Source organism: Falco peregrinus, chromosome 7 (genome assembly GCF_023634155.1).
Source record: "Falco peregrinus isolate bFalPer1 chromosome 7, bFalPer1.pri, whole genome shotgun sequence".
NCBI lineage: Eukaryota > Metazoa > Chordata > Aves > Falconiformes > Falconidae > Falco > Falco peregrinus.
In genome coordinates, this window is record NC_073727.1 from 86,994,372 (window position 1) to 87,009,486 (window position 15,115).

General features: G+C 45.0%; 1 protein-coding gene across 3 annotated transcripts in view; it reads left to right on the forward strand.

Moving 5' to 3' along the window:
• ANKRD6 (ankyrin repeat domain 6) overlaps positions 1 to 15,115 on the forward strand; it is a 102,679-nt gene that overhangs the window by 56,018 nt on the left and 31,546 nt on the right. Inside the window, exons 1-2 of one of the 3 annotated variants that reach the window (XM_055810743.1) lie at positions 6,719 to 7,091; positions 10,840 to 11,096. In XM_055810743.1, the coding sequence (XP_055666718.1) occupies positions 10,977 to 11,096 (120 nt within the window). In that variant the 5' untranslated portion in view covers positions 6,719 to 7,091; positions 10,840 to 10,976. Of the gene's footprint in view, positions 1 to 6,718; positions 7,092 to 7,757; positions 8,080 to 10,839; positions 11,097 to 15,115 lie in introns of those variants that run through there. The other 2 variants (XM_055810744.1, XM_055810742.1) reach the window with 2 other exon arrangements.

A 15,115-nucleotide genomic window follows, 5' to 3' on the forward strand; every position in this document is an offset into this window, starting at 1 on the left:
ACTGCAGCATGTTATAAAATAGGTTGTAACACTCATTTAACACAATAAAAAAGGGTTTCCAAGTAGATACTCTCTGTTGCTGCTTGAAATGTTTGTGGGTTTTGGCTTTGAAAGCTATTACTGCTTCTGTCCCTCCTGTTTGTGTAACTACACATAAATGGGCATTAAAATAGGCCTGTTGGGCTCCTCACGCTCACTTAAATGTGCTTTTCTTGGTGCCCCTAGTTTCTGAAAAATAGAAACAGCGTTTAACCACCACAAATGGGGTGGTGGGACAGAAAGGGCCCGTAAACTCTGCAGGAGGATGGAGTGGGGAGGAGATGCAGGAACTTCAGAAGGAGAGCAAATCCATGGGGATTTGGCTCCACTGAGACCAAAATCAAGAGGATTGAACTCTGCAGAGGTGACTGCCAAGCACTATACTTGCCTGTCTGTAGGAATGGATCCCGGCTTCCTACAGGGCAGGGCACGACTGATTAGGCTGCAGAAACAGTCTAAGGTTTGGAGTGGGATGGGAAGTGAATTTGATCTGATGCACTTGCAATGAAAGGCAAGACTGGCTCTGGGGCTCTGGGATGCAGAAATTGAGCTGTGGAAGAAGTCAGAGAGAATTATTAACTGGGGAGTTGTCACAACCTGAAGGGTTACCTGGCCTGCAGGAGTGAGGAGATCATGACTGGCATTCTGTAATACACAAGGACATGGAGGCTTCATCCTCTGAACTTCTCTGCTTTATTAAGCTTACCAAAAATAACACAAAATTCACCACTAAAAAATAACACAAAGTTCACCTGTGATCAACACAGCGAATATATATATATCAATATCTCAAGCTATTACAAGTTATTAGCAGCAATCAATAATAGCAGTAATCAATAATAACAGCAACAAGCACATATATAATATTGCAGGTTACTACAAACTTATCCCTAGTCGACTTACTGATATATAACAGCAGATATGATAGATTCCTTACGTATATATGCATATATATGCATGTTCATCATATTACTGATACCAAGTGCATCAAACCAGTCCCAGAAGGGGGCCAAAGCATCCCAGAAGTGGGAGGACAAACCGAACTGACCCCAGAAGTGGGCTGGGGTAGACTAATAAAGCAACAGGCAGAGTCCCACTTCAAAGATGATCCTTGTCATGGAGTTGGGAGTCAGCCAGACATCCCTGGCGAGGATCCAAGAGCTTGCCTAAAAGATCTTGTAGTAGGCTCATGTAGGGAGCTCAGCCTGTTTAGGCAAAGGAAAACATGTGCAGCACAGGAAATTCTGAAAGGGAAAACCTCAATTTTGGGTAAAAATTAAGTCCTTTCTATAGCACAGAGATGTAAGAGGGTGTAGGATACCACCCCTTCAAGGAGCTAATAGGTGCTGTTAATTTCTGGGTTTTTACCTGGCAGAGCCAGTAGATGAGGATGATGATTTCTGTTCTCTCAGACCAACTTTTTTTATTTTCCAGACTGTTTTCCTGTTCTTACGGTTAGAACAGCCAGTGGCAGTTACTGGTCCTTACTCTCTCAGGATGTTTCCCCCATTTTCCAGACTATTTTTCACCTTTTCAGATGATAAGTTGCTGTTACAGTCCTTTGGTTTTGCATCTACTGATGGCATCTCAGTATGCCTCCGGTTTCTAGGCACCCAGCTGCACTTCGAAGATGCTGGCTGGTTTCTCAAGGATGCTGCAGGTTCCCAGGCTGGCAGTTCCCAGGCTCACAGTCCAGCAGGCATTTTCTCTGTTGGTATTTCAGCAGGTATCTTCTGCTCAGTATTTGTCCCCTTGCAGCCAGGTCAGCTTTAGGGCTGCTCACATCTGGAGTCCTCTGGAAGTACTCTGGTTTTGAGTACCAAGCATCAAAAGAAGTACAGCAGAGGATGAACAAGTAGAGAGCTAGGAAGTGATCTAGAGGAAAGGGGTAAAAAAGCCTTCAGTGTGTTTTACCTGAAATAGAAAGCAATGGAGGAAATGAAAGAAGGGAGGGGGACAGGAATCCCCATCCATGGGCAGTGATTTTCCATGCTTCATCATATTTGTTAATATATCAGAAAAAGATGAGGGATCATTTTGATAAAATGGCTTATATAGTGGGGGAAAGAAGCAAGTGTAGTAATTGTCTGGGGTACAGCACTGACAGTATTGAAATGTCAGTTTATTGTCCTCGTTTCTTTATCATTATATGCCTCCACGTGTAAGAAATGATGTGGAAGTCCAGTCTGTTTGCTGAGACTGTGAACAAATGTATCCTTTAATATGCATTGCAAATTTTTTTTGTCATTTCTGAACATCTTTGCGCTAGAGTTAGAGACCTTCAGTGGGTGTCGGGTAGGATCCTGCACAGCCATGAAACAGCAGCTTTGGTAGCTGATCTAATGGTGCAGAATTGAGCCTGTGGTGTGAAGAGAAAGCTTTGTCCCCTTCACCTGCTGCTGTGTAACCTGTAACAGTGAGAAATTACATGAGAAGTGTGCAGCATAGAGGCTTCGTGCACAACATCAGAGATTCTTTGCTACCTTTCTCACAGATAGGATAAAGTTCCTAAACGCACACCTTTTCAGCAGGCTTTGTGGTCTCTGAACGATGGGCTCTCTTCTTACTAGGATTTCCTCAGAGATGCTTTTAAGTTGCATCCCAGCATTTGGAGACCATTTTCAGGGCTCTTCTGAAGTCTGCTGAGGCCAGAGAGAACTCTCTGGTAGGCTCAGCAGGTCTGGGACCTTCCCTAAAGCGGTTCCCTGTGTGAATCAGGTGCAGCTAGTTTTAGCCCATCAATAATGTTTTTTCTTAGGTGTTACAGCCAGCTTCTTGACAGCAGCACTGGGGGATCAGTGCACGCGTTTAGGAAGTGAGAATTACTGTCCCGGCTGTGCTGGCTGCTGGGGTGGTGCCATGCCCCATGCAGTGGAATGTGACCTCCACATTCGCTTCCCCACTGCACTTGTTTTCTCTTGCTTGCCTGTTTTCCAGGGTATGCTGAGTCCCTGAGTATTTGTGCTTCCTTTTTGTGTTGCAGTACCTTGTGGTAGGAAGCAACAGGAAAAAATTACCTTGTCTGGACAGTAGCAGTGTGCACCATAACCAGGGTACACGCTGCTCTATGGGTTACAGTGGACATACTCAGCATTTCCACCCACGTTTCTCTGCATATGTGTCTCTCCCACCCTGGCCGCTCCATCCCCAGGGTTTCATCCACTGACTTGCAGCTTGAGCCTCATTAAGCTTTTAATTGACACACTGCTTGCCAGACTCGTGCACTTATGCCAGATGCCTAGCAATACTGAGGACTGTTGTGTTAATACTGTAACCTCTCGGGTACTCGCGATGTCTTTGTGATTCAATGCTGAACTGGGGGGGCACCAGTCCAGTGACCTCACTGCATCTCCCAGTGCTCTCCCAAGACGTCAGCTGTGACAGTACAGGAGATACTGTGTCATCACTGCTGGCAGCTCACAAGTCATGCTTTTCTTGAAGAGGAAGAACATCTCCAATGTTCTTTTGCCAGCTGGAAAATGCTTTGAAGCTGGTAAATGTGTGTTTTCTTCTTCCCTGCTCTGTCAGTCAGAGCATTTTCTGGTCACTGCCTGGCTGCACATTTTTACTTGTGTTTATAAAACATAGGATCTATCTCAAATAGAAGTTTGTGGCTTGGTGCTGGCTGGCATTAGATTATAGTAGTGGGTTTTTCTGGCCTTGAAAAATACCTATAAAGGTAGGGACAGATTTTTTTCTTTAAATTCTGCAGCATGCCTTTTGCAGAGTTTACCTGAGTTGCAATAATGTCCTGGCTGGGAGAGTCTGGCATTGCTTGTGCTAGTAGGGAGGAGGGTTCTGATCAAATGTGGGGAAGAGACCTCTGCACCACCACACTGACATGGGGGCAGTGAGGTCCCCAAACTGAATGGCAGATACTGCCCGTGCTATAAGTAATTTGAAAAGCAATGTCTCTAAAACCATCTTTCTTGTATGGAGGTGGAGCAGGGAGGTTGGAAAGCTTTTTCTGGCAGCAGAAGATGTACCTTGGAATTAAGAAAGGAGGTAAAGCATCAGAGGAGGAGAAAGAGTTTGTTATGGAGAGGATTTTGGCACCTGCTCCCAGTGAGGTGCTGCAGTCAGCTTGCATAGGATCTATGTGGTGTTTTAATTGATTGGCAGGTGGCTTCTGCACAGAAGATGATGGTGAGGGACAGTTCTCCCATCCAGAAGCCCCACTGTGTGTGAGTGTAACCTAAAACCCTACTCTCCCACGAGTGCAGCCATGTGCCTGCTTAGTTCCCAAGGTTGGGCTCAGCACTTCTGTTAAGTAGCAGTGAGCTGGAAAGACCTCCTAACTGGTTTTATGCAAATGAGTGTGAGGTATCTCATGCGTTTGTGTTTGCACACAAGCACTGTTCCCTATCAAACAATAGATACTGTTTTGTCATGTAAATAGTGCTCAACTGATGAGGGCTTGCTGAGGTCTGAGCTCCTTGCACTGAATGGTTTTGACATGTGCATGCAGGTGTTGAAAGAGAGGGTGGGGAGAGTTGGGAAACTTCAATGAGATAAGCCAAATAAAAAAAACCAAATCATGTTACATGGGAAGTGGTGAGTATATAACCTGCTTATTTGATAAGGGGGGGGTCAGGGCTACATGGCAAAGAGATAAGTAGGAGGGGAAGAAAAACAGTTGTCTTCATACAAGGAGATTAGTGATGTCTAACCGATGACTTGAAGCTGGCTCTGATCTTCATCGTTGGTCTCCGTGTGTCCGTATCTCTCTCCAAAAGCATTCTGCTTGGCAGGTGCAGCTTTGGAGGTTGGTTTTGGTGGTAACAAGGCATCGCCCAAGAGCTGCCAGGCAGCTGAATATTTACATTCAGTGAAGCTGACGGTGGAGGCTGGGCAACGAAGACGTACTTGACAAAGCAATTGGGGAAGCTGTGGTCGCTGTCTCCCCATGTTTGTTGCCGTGTGGGGTTGGCTGTTGGTCTGGCTGCTGGCAGCCACCAGCTGCAGTGGAGCAGTGACATCAATCAGTCTGATCTGGTTGCGGTGGGAAGCATGATGAGCAGCTGTCATGCAGATGCTCCCTGGGAGGCTGCTAAATAGTCATTGTTGAAGTAATTAATAACAACAAGGGAAGGGGGAAAAAGGGAGCGCAAAAAAAAAAGTTTTAAGATGTTCCAGACTGTGCTGATACTTAGGGTGATGAATTGCACAACTGCCCATATGAAAACTGAATAATTTTACTTGGTGTGATAAGATATGCAATGGAAACAACAGTAAAAAAAACAGAGACCCACACATAAGCTACCAGACTTTTATGTAGGTGTCCAGTTTAAGATGTTGATTGGTATAAAATCTAACTCAAAAAGTAGTATTGATGTTCTTGTAAAGAACAGTATGAATCAAAAGCATATTGTTCTTGACTTGGTGGGGTTTTGCTGTTTTTCCAGATGCAGCTGCTGCAGTTGTGGTTTTAATAATGATGCCTTTGACTGTTTTTTTACTCTCTTTTGGGGCAGGAAGGGGGGAGAGGCAGAGTCCTCCCTCCCTTTAGCAAAATACATACATTTTTCCTGAGTAGTTTATACTGGATCCATGACGGAATTGAAGAAAAAAAATCACTTAAAGGAAAGCAGTGCTGCAGGTCTTGGAAAAACTCTCTTAAAGTCAGTTTAGAGAAATGGTAGATATATCTGCATCCTTCAGTAAATGATAAAATGAGTTCCAGAAAACTCACTTCATAGTGCAATAATTGACTCTGTTGAAAAGTGCTGCTATTCTAAAGTGAGTACAATCTCTGTGTTTATGCCACATTTTAGATATGACAAACTCCTTTGCAAAGAGGCTGGACAAGAAAAGAGAATTTTATAGATTTTAGTATGCTGTTACGTACTAATAAGCAAAACAACCCCATTTTGCTCTGAGAGCTGAGCAAAGAAGAGATGGGCAGTATTTAGACATAGGAAGTTTTCTTAGAAATACTTTTATTATTATGACATAGTAGCTATTCTGTACCCTCCTATAAGAAAATGGTCTGAGTCCATATCTTAACACTGGGGCTATTCTAAAATAATTTAGAATAATTTTATTTCATTCTTTATGTTGCATAAAATGAAGTTACCAGGTGCTGAAAGTTTTTCCTGGACTGTTCAGCATAATTTCTGGTGGTAAACTAGGAAAGAGAATTTGGGGTCCCTTGCAGGGTTTCTCTTTCTTTTCATACTGCCACCCCCACCCCCCCCACCCCCACCCCCACCCCCAAGTACCTTGGTACACACCAGAACTTTGTTAGGTATGTAAGCATTCTTTTATGAGGTTACTAATTTAACTTTGTGATTGTACTGAGAGTGACCTGTCCTCTGGCATTGCATCTTTTCCACTTAGTGCAGGGGACTTTATAATGTTCGTTAGCTCATGGCTCTTAAATCTTTCATAGTTTTCAGCTTTTTTGTCTTCCCTCACAGAAGCAGCTGGGCTTTTTTAATCCTTTCTGTGAAATTAGGAGAGGCAATCGCCTAGCCTTTCAGTGTCTGTGATGTTTGATATGTCCTGGACTTTCCTTTGGCTTGCAGAAATCATCATTCCTGTACTTTATTACTGACGTGTAGGCAATACGGCCGCTGAAGCAGCCTGCCAGCAGTTTGGAGGGGAGGGAGCTGGGGAGGGGGAAGGTGCATCGAGTGTTTTTCGCCTGCTCTGCCAGTTGCACGGCAGCGAGGCAGGAGCTGCGAGCGTTACGACCCTGAGAAGCCGGCTGCCCACCCGCACCGTGCTGTGCCATCCCAGCCAAACATCTCCTGGAGCATCCATAGGGCAGCGTGACGCACGGAGCCGCAGGCATCGGCTGGGGGGATGCGGCTGGACCTCGGCGCCTGGGGACGGTGCCTCGCTGCTGCCAGTCGGGAATACTGATCCGTGGTCAAGCTGTCCTTCTCCACGCTCTGCTGGTGGGGTGAGCAGGTTATCCTCGGGGGTGAACAGGTTATCTTCAGGAGGAATTGCCCCGTGGCAGAGCAACTGAACCTTTGGGCATCACACCTGGCCAGCTTCCCTGGACAGGCTCGGGAAGTAGGTGTTGCTTTCCCAGCCTGCCCCAGGTAAGTAATCTGATCTTAAACAAAGAAACACAGAGATGGGTATTTCTTATTTAAAAATACGTTAAAGCAAAATCCTTTGTTTTTGTTTTAAAGGCAGAAGGTGTGAATGTTCCCGTGCTCTGTGCTTCGGGAGAAGTCCCAGATTTGGGGGATGATAATGAGGGATTTAATTCTGGGCAGCAGGTGCTGGCAGCAGGGATGCGATGCAGCGCCTGTAATCATGTTGTCGGGATCATTTTGCACCATCTGGGTGTAAAAGGGGCGGTCGAGCTTTTAATTGTAGTCCTTGGGCATCTGGTACCTTCCTCCTCCTGCTGCGGGTGCAGACATGTTCCAGGAAAGGTGGTCTGTGTGCCTGAGGTGTGTAGAGACTTAGAGCTGGTGGGGAGCGATGCCACTGCCCCTGAGCCCCTGCGCTGGGGAAGGGTCCTTTGGTGGGAGGGGAATGAGAAGGTTGTTCCCCTTCCTGCTCCCGCCGGTCACCCATCGCCTTTTCCTACCAGCTCAGGAAAAAAACAAAGTTGGGTTTACAGTTGTGTGGGCATCCTATCCCAATCGGACACGCTTTTCTGAGTTGCAAATAATCCCAGCTGAGGAGGTGTAAAGCAGCTGGCACGGGAACGTGACCTGTTGTGCGAGCGCCTGTCTGTGAAACAGCCCAGAGCAGGAGCCAGGCTTCGGGTGTGACTGCCTCCGGGAAGGGGCACCAACAGCTGCTGCAGACTTGGGCAACGTGGGAGACATCCGTAAAAGACTGATAGCTGAATCAACTCCGTGCTATGCTTTTATGCACGATCCAAGTGGTGGAAGAGGCAAGAAGGCAAACTACACGGTAACAGTGATGCCATCGCAGTCTGTCACTCCGGTGTGGCAGGCTGAGGAGGCTCGTGATCTCCAGGGGGAATGTACTGCAGTAATGAGAAGGCAGTGAGAGAGAGGGAGAAAAATCGAGCCAGGGAGTACAATTTCCAGCATTTGCCTTGCATAGGTAGGTACCTGTTAACCAGACTTTTCCCTGGCAGCACTAAACGTTGCGCTGTTGCGAGTCAGTTGAGGTGTTAGTGTGTTTCTAGTGGTGTGGCTAAGATGTAACAAACATCTACAGTTTCTGTGAATTTGCTCAGAAATGTCAGGGTGTCAGGAAAATGTTTCCACTGAGATTTTTGCAGTGATTATGGGAATCTCTCAGTAACAATGATGTTACTGCTTTTTTCAATTTAAGGGGTAAGAAAACCAAGCAAGGTCTGACCACAGATGTTTTTAAGAGGCGCAGAGGTGTCAGTGTATCGTACATGACTCCATCCAAAGTACAGGCAGCCAGCTTAAGCGTAAGGATGGGGACACACGAGTGGTAGTACAGTTCATCTGGAAACCACCGCTGCACAGGCATGGGCTGGCAGAGAAACAAACCACCCCAGTGCCTGAAGAGCTCATGGAGAAAGATCCCAGCTGTCCGGCTCGCCCTGCCCTGTGCGTGGGAGGGAAGGAGTGGGAAGCACCCCTGGGCTGAGGTGCTGCTTTGAGATGTGATGGGAATGTCAAGGGTGTGTTGGGAGCAGGGAGGCTGGGCTCAGGGAGTTCAGCTTGCTTCAGTAGCACGAGTCGCTGGAACACAGATACTTAGGGAGGTGAGATTGAAACTTGTGTTGCTTTTTACAGATAAAATTACTAAGTGTGGGTAATCTGTATTTCTTTGGGTTTTTTTGTGGTTTGTACTCTACCGTGCACATCCCTGCCAGAAGAGCAGAGTATGATGTGTGCAGTGCTGGTGAGGGACACAAGGGGTTTTTCTTGTCTTCCATCTTTTTCATGTTACTAGGGTGTCCAAACTGTGTCCATCACATTGAGGGTGTGGGTGAGATTGGTCCAGCAGCACAGGCTACAGCACCGCTTCTCTGTTGTCCCTTGTGCTGCGTTTTGGGCCCAGAAAGTTTCTCTGAATAAATGCACAGCTATTTCCATGTCGCTCCAAACATGTTTGCATTCAGAAGGCAAGAGAAAGGTGAGGAAAAACTAACCTGAATCTTTTACCTGGAAATAGTTACCTAATGCTTATACCTAGAGATCGAGTCAGTTATCTGGCGTTATTTCCTGGCTTTGATGTAACTTTTCTATTAACCTTGGAGGAACCAGTAACTTTCCTGTGCCTTCAAGGTTTTTTTTTCTAAAATGCAAGTAATGTTCTTGAGCATATTATTCACCTCAAAGGGTGTTATAAGAACTAATGCTCATAAAGCGTTTTAGAATTTATTAATACAAATTACCATAGGAGTGCAAATTCTGCTAGTATCACCTACTAATACAAATTAACATGGTTTTAATATACATGATCAAAAATGTTTAGTGTATATCGGTGATCCTGCAGGGTCCAGGGACTTTCTGTACTGCTTTGGTGACACTGAGGATCTCAGTACCCTATTAACCATTCAATTAAACAGGACTGCAGCATCTTTTTGTTGCAGAGGTGTACTGGTGGATATGATTTTGTAACACTGGAGTGATGTTCATTAAAAGGTCTCACCCCCAGCATTCAGGAGACGGGGAATTCATGCGCTACAGGCACCTATACATTCTCTCCTTGCTGCTGTGAGTGTCTTCCTGATGTGAGGATTGAAATGAAATCTTTCTGCTGTTCTGGTAATGATCTCCCTGCTGAAGCTGTTAGCAAAAACGTCAGTACTCTGAGTAGTGGGATTATCATGAGGAGGGGTTTGTACTATCAGCTAAACTGAAACAAACAAATAAATTTAGGGAGGCAGAGATGCATTCAAAAGGATAATGTGATGATCAAAGACATTGTATTCCACTATCAATCTCCAAGATTATCTAGTGATACTTTGAGAGAGAGAGAAAGGTAAATCACCTATATACACACTGGCAATCTTAAAGGTGTTTTTCCTGTACTGAAACAATTAAATACCAATATGAAAAGCACAGGTAAAGCTGAAATCCTCCCAAACTGGGCAGGTTCTGCATCCTACAGCTGGAAGTGATCTGTGGATACACTTTCTGGAATTGTGTCAGAAATCTCTTTTCAGCTGTGATGGCTCATTGAACAGGTCAGTCGAGCCTGGGAAGAACACGCTCACAAGTTTGCACGACAAGTACTAAATCTGATTTGTTTCTGGGGTCAGTGGGGTGTGATGTCAGCACTGTGGGGGGAACATCATTTATCGCTGACAGCAAAGGTGAGCGTTTCCCAGTTGCACATTGTGATCCCTCCCAAAGGTGTCCTTGGGATGGTTCAGGGGAGGCTGTGAAGCATTTTATACTCATAAGGGAGCAGTCAGCTGCCTTTAATTGCTGACTGCACTCAGTCCTTCCAGGGCAGAGGATTGTATATTTATATCAGGAGCCAGTAACTATAACCTATTCTTGTTCCCTTGGCCAACACAGGCTGAGCAGTGGAGCTAGTTAACCTGTCCTTGGCCAATTAAAGTCTGTGAAACCTAGAGGGAAGCAGAGAATGAAAGGGGACCACACAAATACAGGTTAGGCCAAAAGAGAGTTAAGCTCTCAGAAAGTTAAGGATATTTGTCCCAAACTAGGGGGACTGAGGGCACGTTGAAGATGTGCTACTGTCTACATGCCTCTGCATTGCAACAGAAGTGCAACGTCTTCAGGAGGCTCTGAGGGTTTTTTGCAGCCCCCTCCCAAAGCAGTGTGAAGACAACACTCTGGGAGGAGCTGCTGCAGCGCTTCCATCTCTGAAACCCTGCTGACAGCAGCCTTGTTTTCTGATCCACAGGTCCAGAGGATGGCATAGCAATAACGGCGCTGTCCAGGGAGCTGCGGTCCTTCCTTGCCTGCCTGCATGCTGCTTGAACCAATCCCAAGCTTTTGTTTTTGGACTGAAGAAACCTGAAAACCTTTATCTCCTAATTCATGAGCCAGCAGGATGTGGTCGCCGTGCTTTCAGAACGCCTGCTCGTAGCCGCCTACAAAGGCCAAGTGGAGAATGTGGTGCAGCTTATCAACAAGGGTGCCAAGGTAGCGGTTACCAAGGTAACAAGAGAAAAACGCTTTGCAAAATCCCTGGGAACTAACATAACTCCTAGACCATTGTCTGTGAAAATGCCCTCGTAGCTTTAGCAGTCTGAATGTGACTGAGGTTAGTGTTTAGATTTCCTTAAATTTTATACTTAATAACTCATGTGAATTTAGAATATAGGGCATGTTTTGTATTTATACACTTCCCAGTGGATGCGGCTGTGGTGAACACAGAGTCCTTAGAAACGTAGTGTGTCGATGGAGGGGCAGCAACATTTTTCAAAGCATGCATTGACTTTTGAACACCGTGTGAACTGATGAATGGAGCGATTCATCACTGTCGAGGGAAAGTTGTTCAGAGTGCCCATCTTTCTTGGTGAGAGGATGGGGAAAAGCCACCTGTTGCGGCAGGGTAAAGGTACACAGAAAGTGTTCCTTGCCACTGAAGTCTCTCGGTACAACGGCCTTGCTTATACCTGACATCTTCATTGATTCGTGCTGTGTAGTTCCCGGTCAGTTCCATACTTGGGGGTTGCAAACGGTGTTCCCTGTACCTTCGATATAAGGTCAGCATCCAAGGATTTCTGCTTAGATATTAAGAGAGTTCAAACCGATACTCACATATTCCTAACTCTCAACATGTTATAAATAATACTAGGATATAAAAGATGAGATAGAATTGGCTGTTGCAGAGAAAGTTCAGCAAAAACCCTTAAAAATAATTTAGGTAAGTTAGATCTTTATAGCTGTAACATGAAATTTGGGACGTCCTGGTTTTAGGAACTATTGTCCCCCATTGTATCTAGTTTTATTTGTATTTCCATATTGCTTTGAACATTTTGTATGTAGAGGAGCTATTATTTACAGATAGAAAGCAAATGTGAGTGTATTTGATAAGTAATTTACCTTTTCCTCTTTTTATCTGTCAGTGACAGTTGTTTTCAATTCCTTTGCAGTGTTTGAGTTGTAGATAGTATTTATTTTGAAAGCTGGAGTGATCCAAGGACACCTGGTGTTCGTAAGTTTTGTTTGCCGAGACTAAGTGGCCTCTCTTTGATAGATACAAAGTGTTGGTGTTTCTGTTGGAAAGTTGAGCTCCCTGGTGATGTCTGAGACCGTCCCTGTGGCTAACCGGGTACTACAGGATTGTAACTATTCTTTCCTCGAGGTTGTGGGTCATCCCCATGGAGCCCAGGGAGGGGGGATGACAAAAGCTGTCCCTCTTGTCATCCCAGCACATCATCAGATGGCACAGACGAGGTACTTGGGTAGCCTGGTGACAAGCCCTGCTCAGAAGAAATGAAGTCAGGTCAGCAAGACTGTGGAGAAGTGCTCGGAGGAGTGGAGAGGTTCTCAGAGGAGCAACCGAGTTTATGTGCATGTGGTATTTTGGAGACAAACACTTACACCTCCCATGCTGTGAGCCAGATAGAGGTGAACTCAATGTGAACCACGAGGCATGAGACCAAGCTGCTGCCCTCATCGAAGCCCATCAGTTCAGGCTCAGGAATGTCCTATCCAGTTTGCGTCTGGCTCTCACCCAGCCATCTAGCTGCATAGGGAGAGCATGTGCATATTTGCCTGTGAAAAGCTGTATAATCATACCCTGGAAGAGCTGGGTTTGCTAATCTGGTGACACACAAAGGCTGGAAGGAGAAAGAGACATTTAAAGTCAAGGACAAGGTTGTCACAGGAGCAAGCATGTGTAAACTAGCCTCAAGTATATTTAAACTGGAAATTTGAAGGGATTTTTTAGCTATCATAGAGCCAGGTTTTTGTGCAGTCTTTCAAGAAGCAGAACAGGTACAAAATAAGAACTTCTTTCAGGTTAGGCGTTAATTTTAGGATGGAAATTAGATGGCAGGCTTGTAGCAGAGAACTATTGATCAAGCTTTCAGATAAATTGAAACTCAGAGCCTTCTTCCCTCCCCAAGATAAAACCTGTTGCAAAATTAGGCATAGAAAGAAATGTATGCACATGCATGCCTTAGTTCTCTTCTACCTGTATATCTTCTGCTTTTATTCATAATTTTCAGTTTGTTCTGTCAAATTAATTTTAAATTCTAGGGATTTGCTTGAAAATTTTTTTTAAAAAGGGGTGTTTTTTACTTGTCAGCCAAAATTCCTGCTGAATTCTATCATTATGAGTTTTATTGGAAGAAGACATGCAGAGACAAAGCTCTTTGGAGAGAGAGAAAGTTTCCACATCACTTTAGGCTTTAAAATATATTTCTGATATGCATCTGTAAGTGCGGAGCAGTTCTTGTGGAAAACACTACACAGAGATCTAGAGCTAAATGCTAGAGAGTTCTTTATTCAAACAGAATTAATTGATCATAGCTTAAGAAACATAAAGGATATTTTCTGTAACAAACCAAGTACTATTAAATGCTGGATAGCTGGCAAGCTGATCCAGTTCTGTTTTTATCATATATATGGAAGGTCATATGATGTCATTAATTGCTGCTTCAGTAAACGACTGTTCAGCTGCAAAATAGTACTTCATTTCTGTCACCTCTAAGTAGATGATTTTAGAAGAAGAATACAAAAGAAACAAAACTCAATGGAGAATCCGTGTGTCCACGTGCTCACTTACACATTTCCTCAGGCACGCACTTGTTTTGTTTTGACAGTGTTACTAGCAAGGCAGCTGTGCTGGTGAGGTCAGTATGGAAGTGTGCACCTTCCCCGACTCCAGCGAGGACACTGGGGCTCGTTCCAGATTTGAGTCTTTTTAAATATGTGAAGAAGAGCTGGTGGTCACTAGATCACACCGCTGTTGACGATCTGACATCAGGGAGCCCAGAGCAGGAGAGTGCTGGTGGCACCGCGTTGAACATGCATCGAGCACTTGTCCTGGTGCTGGGATCTCTGCCACCAGCCGTGAGGGGTTGTGGCCGAGAGATGGTATGGTGCTCAGCAGAGGCTTCATGGCTCCGCTCTTCTCAAAGGGCACCTTCTCAACCAGGGTGCTCTGTTGCTGCTCTGCCTGGTAGGACAAAATGATAATTTCAGGTTTCATGCCTTTTTGTCTGACTTCCTTCACGGGTGTGAAGTTTATGGCTGTTTTCTTTATGAAAAGGGCAAAAAATACCCTATACAACTGATCATACAAATTGGCTGATCCAATAACCAGGTGCCTTTATAAAGTATTTTGGTGAATATGCTGTAGAAGCTGGAAAATTAAGAACTAAGCCTAGGATAAATCTTTTCTTCCAACCAAGAAAGCTGGTCCCTTCTTTCAGTCCTTTTTGTAGTAGAGCTTGCTTCCTGTAGTTACTGACAGCTGCGTTTTTGTCATGAAAGCACTGGGACTTCTGCTGAGCTGCTTTGCCTTGCTGTCCTCCCAGGATGTTGTTTTCCTTTTCCTGGCTTACTTTTATTTTTATTTTATGAGTCGAGATAGATTAGGGAGAGGGCTGTGGACCACTAGGAGTGGCACAGGAGGAGTGGTGGTAGTGACATCTTGGATCAGGTTGGCTCTTCTCTCAATCCTGTCCCCAGAATGGTGCCTGGAGGATGAAGAGAAGCGGCATTTCACCTCCCAGGCATCAGCCTCTGGTGTATCCCAAGGATGTCTGGCTGAAGCAAGGTACTTCGAGGTGAATGGAAGCTCTGTGCCTGGAGATGAAATTTCCAGGTCTGAACCTCTGCACTACAGCTCAGAAAAACAAAAGCGTTACTGGGCACTGGGTTTCACTGGGGTGTTGCAATATGGGGCGTAGCGTTCAACAGCGAGAACTAGCAGTGCCAGAAAAAGCTGCGCATTAGCAAGCACACCCAGAGGAGTGTGCCACTTCTTTGTTAAACGTGGAAAAGATTGCCAGAGGAAGTCATAAAGGTAGTACGGGCAGTTTTAATGTAATTTGTGTAGTGCTGTGGGGTTTATGATTATTTTTTCAAGGGAAGCAGAATATAGCTTTTCTTATGGAGCATAGCATTAAGATCATAGCTATAAAATTGAATTCTGTGGAAAAGGGATGGAAAAAACCTTAGAAATGCAAAAGGTAGTGCTTCTTGTTTGATTTGGTAAT